Source organism: Mandrillus leucophaeus, unplaced genomic scaffold (assembly GCF_000951045.1).
Source record: "Mandrillus leucophaeus isolate KB7577 unplaced genomic scaffold, Mleu.le_1.0 Scaffold23, whole genome shotgun sequence".
NCBI lineage: Eukaryota > Metazoa > Chordata > Mammalia > Primates > Cercopithecidae > Mandrillus > Mandrillus leucophaeus.
In genome coordinates, this window is record NW_012102365.1 from 2504359 (window position 1) to 2511156 (window position 6798).

Sequence of the window (6798 nt, forward strand, 5' to 3'; positions counted from 1 at the left end):
AAAGTTAATATTTGGTTTTTAAATCCACCCTTCTCTATTTCTGTGATTTTTCTGTTTTCCTGAGATAATTGATAACTGACTGTGGAGAGAAGAGGGGTTTGGAGAGCTGTCCTGGGGGCATCAATAAGCAAATATGAGCTGGGTGTGGGGGCGCACACCTGTAGCTACTCAGGAAGCTGAGGCGGGAGGATCACTAGAGCCCAGGAGTTCAAGACTGCAGTGAGCTGTGATCACACCACTGCACTCCAGTCTGGGTGACAGAACAAGACCCCATCTCTTAAAAACAAAGAAACAGGCCAGGCGCGGTGGCTCACGCCTGTAATCCTAACACTTTGGGAGGCCGAGGTGGGCGGATCACGAGGTCAGGAGATCGAAACCATCCTGGCTAACACGGTGAAACCCCGTCTCTACTAAAAATACAAAAAAATTAGCTGGGCTTGGTGGTGGGTGCCTGTGGTCCCAGCTGCTCGGGAGGCTGAGTCAGGAGAATGGTGTGAACCCGGGAGGCAGAGCTTGCAGTGAGCCGAGATCGCGCCACTGCACTCCAGCCTGGGTGACAGAGCAAGACTCTCCCAAAAAACAAACAAACAAACAAAAAAGAGCTGGGTGCAGTGGCTCACTCCTATAAATAATCCCAGCACTTTGGGAGGCCGAGGTGGGCGGATCACCTAAGGCCAGGAGTTTGAGACCAGCGTGGCCAATATGGTGAAACCTCGCCTCTACCAAAAATACAAAAATTAGCTGGGGGTGGTGGCGGGTGCCTGTAATTCCAGCTTCTCAGGAGGCTGAGGCAGGAGAATCGCTTGAACCCAGGGGGTGAAGGTTTCAATGAGCCGAGATCGTGCCACTGCACTCTGGCCTGGGCAACACAGCAAGATTCTGTCTCAAAAAAAAAAAAAAAAGAAAAGGAAAAAGGCACCCAGGCACTATCGACCATGCATGTTCAAGTGTCTATAGAACCATAATAAATTGTGATTCCGTTTAAGCAGAAGCTATGATTAGCTCCATTAATGTAATAGAGCAGCAATATAGGGCATTTTAAGAATGCTTATCTTGAGGAAAATTTCATTATTCTGGTTCTATATTCCGTCTCTGTTTTGTTTTGACTATGAATAATACCAATTTTAATTCCATAAGCAAGGCCAGGCATGGTGACTCACACCTGTAATCCCAGCACTTTGGGAGGCTGATGTCAGTGAATCTCTCAAGCCCGGGAGTTCAAGACCAGCATGAGCAATGTAACGAGACCCCCGTCTCTACAAAAAATACAAAAAATTAGCCCTGTATTGTGGAGTGCGCTTATGGTCCCAGCTGCTTGGGGCGCTTAAGTGGGAGGATTGTTTGAGCCCAGGAGGTGGAGGTTGCAGTGAGCCATTGTAGCACGACTGTACTCCAGTCTGGGTGACGGAGTAAGCCCTGCCTCAAAAAATAAAAATAATCCATAAGTATTAATTAATTGGAGTATCCATAAGCATACACCAATTAATAAGAGTTTAAACTTCGCGTAGATAATCCACAGAAATGCAATTGAGCTTTAACTGCATGGGGCCCTGAAATTTGTTCATTTTGCCCATGTGTGAATACAGTGTAAAATGTAAAGGGTCCTGCTTCTTGGGAATATCATGTTGGATTCCACCACTCTCCTACTACCACACACAAACATACACTCGCACATCACCCTCATCTGCTTGTGTAACGGTCTTGGAGAGCTTTGTCTTGCAAATACTTATCTTTTCTCTCCCATTTTATAACATGCAGAATGCCAACAGGGGAAAATATTCAGAATCTATAGTAGGATTTTGGCTTGCTTTGGCATTGATATTGCACCTGTTTCAGCCAAGCTCTTTCTTGTCCTGGGGAAAACCTAAGCATAACTGCCACCAGGCCAGCAGTTTCTCTATTCCTTTGACTTGGGGCTGGAGAGGGAAAACTACAGTGAAGCCCAGCTCCTGCTTTGGGAGGCATGGCTTCTGCTGGGTTGGAGCCATTCTTGTTTGACCTAGAATGGAGCCAAGCCTGTGTGGCAGCAGAGAACGGGCAGTGGTATTTGTTATTTGGGGGAACAACAGGTCTGAGGATATAAGAAACCCACTGAGGAGATTCAAGGCTCAGTGAAGGAGTTTCCTTCTCACTGTGACACATGATGGATGTGGTGGACCCGGTGCCATTTTCGTTTTTTAAAAAGCTGGAGTTTTCTGACCACGATCCTGACTATGGCATTTTTAAAATAAATTAAAAACAGACAAAAAGGCAAAACTGATGTGCTGGGGGGAAGCTGACCTCATAAGAGAGTTGGCGATCATACTCTCCCTTCTAAAACTCGGGTTGTTTTTGTTTTCCCCCTTACGTTTCTGATTTGGTTGTTCCCAGCACACGGCACTTTCTTGGGTCACATTCGGTTGGAACCTCACAAGCCTCAGCAAATTCCCATCGATTCCACGGTCTCATTTGGCGCATCCACAAGGGCATACACTCTGCGCGAGAAGCCTCAGACATTGCCATCGGCTGTGAAAGGAGATGAGAAGATGGGTGGAGAGGATGATGAACTCAAGGGCTTACTGGGGCTTCCAGAGGAGGAAACTGAGCTTGATGTAATTCCCTGTTTATGTCATTGTTTTGTCTTTGGGGACCCTGGTTTTTGGAGTATATAGCTGTTCTATGTAGCTGGAAATGCCATTGACTTAGCAGCAGGGGTTCTCTTGAGTCCAGTAATGGGCCTTTGGCAATCTGATGTGGCCAGGTGTGACACCTCTCAGAGAGCCACATTGTATGGATTTGGTTGTGTATCACCAGGCCTAACAAGGAGGCTGGGTCACAGCCACTAGACCTCTTGAGCTGTTTTGTGCACTTTCACTGGCTGTTACAAGCTAAGACTAGAAGCTACATTTCTCTGTCCCTTGACTGCTTAGAGCTAATGCTGACCAAGGTGATAGCCACTAACAATATTTCAAGTATTATGTAGTCACATAAGGCTAGTGGCTGCCGTGTTGCGTAGTGTAAAGAGAGAATGTTTTCATCCTCACAAAAAGTTCTGTCAGACAGCACTGGCTTGGAGAGACTGACACTTTCATTCATTTATATAGCTTTTTTTGGTGCTATCTGAACAGCTCAGGAATCTTCTGAATAGAACCAGACTGCTTTTGTTCTTATGGGCCTCGCTGTCCTGAGGGCCATGAATTTTATAAGATTTAATTTTAAGGTGGTGGAAGTTTTCCTTTTTTGAGGCTGACCCCAGTAGTTTGGTGTGGCTATAGTCCTTTACATGTCTGTCACTGCACTGGTGTGATTGGTCTGTTCAGATAGACCAAATGCAATCATGTCCTTAACCACCGACCCGCATTTACTATTCCTGTACACCAAGGCAGTTTCCTAGCTCTTAGGAAGAAAAGCACAATAGAAATTCTACAATTTAGGCTGGGCACAGTGGCTCACGCCTATAATCCCAGCACTTTGGGAGGCTGAGGTGGGCGGATCACCTGAGGTCAGGAGTTCGAGACCAGCCTGAGTGACATGGAGAAACCCTGTCTCCACTAAAAATACAAAAAAGTAACTGGGTGTGGTGGCGCATGCCTGTAATCCCAGCTACTCGGGAGGCTGAGGAGGAGAATCGCTTGAACCCAGGAGGTGGAGGTTGTGGTGAGCCAAGATTGTGCCATTGCATTCCAGCCTGGGCAACAAGAGTGATACTCCATCTCCAAAAAAAAAAAAAAAAAAAATTGTACAATTAAGAAGTCGTTTTGTTTTGAAGAAGTGGCTTCATAGCCAGGGACCTTGCTGGCAGTCACTGTTGCCCATTTCCCCTTGAGGCCGCCTCTATCCAGGCTGCTGCTGTGCTTCCATGGCTTTTAGTTCAGTATGTTAGGTACTCCCTGGATCTTCATTCTTAAGACATTTAGAGTATCTCAAACTGGTGGTTTGTACCAGAAAGGAATAATTTCAGTGGATTGGGAAGAGGCAAGCACCAGAGCTAAGGTCAAGTTAATTATTGAGATAGTTATTTATAGAACTGGGGCCAGACACAGGATGGGGAATGACAAAATATTAACGCCAAAAATTAAGTGCACTAGCAGTGTCCTCAATTTTAAAGGAGAAAGCTACTAGAAAAGAGACAGCCAATTGTCCTTTTTCATCTCAATTTTGTTACTTAAAAACAATTCTTGGCGTTCCTCCCAGCCACATTTCCTTTTAATTCTCAGCTGCTTGTGGGCATGAAGACATGATAGCCTTTCTTCAACAACAGCAACAAAACACAACTCAAGGGTATTTGCACAGATGACCTGTTCTCAGCTCGAGGCCCTTTACCTTCTTTTGAATATCACTGCCCCACTAGTCAATGAGGATGTCCCACATTCTTTCTAATGAGACTTGAGACTTGTTAGTATTAGTAGTCTCAGGACAGTATAATCTTCTCTAAATGCAGAAGAGTCTCTTCTCAACTCCCTTTGGAGGTCAAGATTAGCCCCTCACGTCTTCCTGACCTTTATTTAGTATGATTTTCTCCATCAGATTCCCTTTGTACTGACTGCTGTCTTTCCTGTATGAACCTTGGCTTAGAACCTGACAGAGTTCAACACTGCCCACAACAAGCGGATTTCTACCCTTACCATTGAGGAGGGAAATCTGGACATTCAAAGACCAAAGAGGAAGCGGAAGAACTCGCGGGTGACATTCAGTGAGGATGATGAGATCATCAATCCAGGTGAGGTATCTTCCTGGTTTATTCTGATGAAAAAGCTGTGGTTGGCCCGGGCGCAGTAGCTCATGCCTGTAATCCCAGCACTTTGGGATGCCGAGGAGGGTGGATCACTTAAGGCCAGGAGTTCAAGACTAGCCTGGCCAACAAGGTGAAACCCCATCTCTACTTAAAAAAATACAAAAATTAACTGGGCTTGGTGGTGCTCGCCTGTAGTCCCAGCTACTTGGGAGGTTAAGGCAAGAGAATTGCTTGAACCCAGGAGGCAGAAGCTGCAGTGAGCTGGGATTGCACCATTGCACTCCAGCCTAGGTGACAAAAAGAAAAAGAAAAAGCTGTGGTTGGTCAGGCGTAGTGGTTCACGCCTATAATCCCAGCACTTTGGGAGGCTGAAGTTGGTGAATTGCTTGAGGCCAGGATTTCGAGACCAGGGTGGCCAACGTGGCAGAACCCTGTCTCTACAAAAATACAAAAATCAGCCAGGCATGATGGCACATACCTGTAGTCTAAGCTACTCGGGAAGCTGAGGTGGGAAAATCGCTTGAACCTGGGAGGCAGAGCTTGCAATGAGCCAAGATCGTGCCACTGCACTCCCACCTGGGTGACAGAGTGAGGCTGTCTCCAAAAAAGAGTTTCCAGGGTTGGACCTAGAAATGTATGTATTTTTTAGTTTTTCTTTGGTGTGTGTGTAAGAGACAAGATCTCATTTTGTCGCCCAGGCTAGAGTGCAGTGGCACAGTCATGGCTCACTACAGCCTTGACCACCCAGGCACAGGTGATCCTCCCACCTCAACCTCCTGAGTATCTGGGACAACAGGTGCATACCACCACGCTCAGCTAATTGTGATATGTTTTGTAGAAATGGGGTTTCATCATGTTGCCCTGGCTGGTCTTGAACTCCTGAGCTTAAGTGATCCTCCTGCTTCAGTCTCCCAAAGTACTGGGATTATAGGCATGAGCCCCCGTGCCTGGTTGAAATTTTTATTTTTTATTTTTTATTTTTATGTATTTATTTTTCAAGATGGAGTCTCATTCTGTCACCTAGGCTGGAGTGCAGTGGCGCAACCTCGGCTCACTGCTACCTCCGCCTCCTGGGTTCAAGCGATTCTTCTGCCTCAGCCTCCCAAGTAGCTGGGATTATAGGCGCCTGCCACCACGCCTGGCTAATTTTTTTGCATTTTTAGTAGAGACAGGGTTTCACCATGTTGGCCAGGCTGGTTTTGAACTCCTGACCTCAAGTGATCTGCCCTCGACCTCCCAAAGTGCTAGGATTACAGGCGTGAGCCACCTTGCCCAGCCCAAAATTTATACTTTTTAATGAGCTCCTGTTTGTACAACAGCCAGCAATTTGGGAACCACTGGACTAGACAAATTTCTTAAGTCTCTTTCAGGAGTGAGGATCTGATCTGCTCTGTTTTTCTCATTGAAAATTAGTGCCCTCAAGCTTTCTTAGGGAATTGTGTTCAGTCAATATAGCATAGTGGTTAAGAGCACAGGCTCTGAAACCAGAGGGGCCATGAGAGAAGATTGGGATACCTTTTTAGAGACGTTGTCTCTTTCTTTTTTTTTTTTTTTTTTTTTTTGAGACGGAGTCTTGCTCTGTCGCCCAGGCTGGAGTGCGGTGGTGTGATCTCAGCTCACTGCAAGCTCCGCCTCCTGGGTTCATGCCATTCTCCTGCCTCAGCCTCCCAAGTAGCTGGGACTACAGGCACCCGCCACCGTGCCCAGCTAATTTTTTGTATTTTTAGTAGAGACGGGGGTTTCACCGTGTTAGCCAGGATGGTCTTGATCTCCTGACTTTGTGATCCGCCCGCCTCAGCCTCCCAAAGTGCTGGGATTACAGGCGTGAGCCACCGCGGACATTGTCTCTTTCTTAATGAGCTTGGATGTTTTTTTCCTTTCTCTTCTATGTAGAAGCCATTTGTTCATAGAGCAGAGATTGATAGTGAACATACTACCAGAGTGTCCTCTTTAAAGTCATGGATCCTAATACGTGAAAATCCAGACTTAAAGCAAATAAACCAGGGGCTAATTATAATTACTCAAATTAAATAACGATTCTTTTGTCTTCCAAGGGGATTTCTGGGAGTCTGTCTTTCTCCTTC

The 6798-nt window shown here is 46.1% G+C and overlaps 1 protein-coding gene across 6 annotated transcripts in view; it reads left to right on the plus strand.

The window, feature by feature from the left end:
- PPP1R8 (protein phosphatase 1, regulatory subunit 8) overlaps positions 1-6798 on the plus strand; it is a 31007-nt gene that overhangs the window by 18570 nt on the left and 5639 nt on the right. For 4 of the 6 annotated variants that reach the window (XM_011981700.1, XM_011981699.1, XM_011981701.1 and 1 more), the window contains exons 4-5: positions 2371-2591; positions 4555-4699. In XM_011981700.1, the coding sequence (XP_011837090.1) occupies positions 2371-2591; positions 4555-4699 (366 nt within the window). The remainder of the gene's footprint in view (positions 1-2370; positions 2592-4554; positions 4700-6798) is intronic. The other 2 variants (XM_011981703.1, XM_011981704.1) reach the window with 1 other exon arrangement.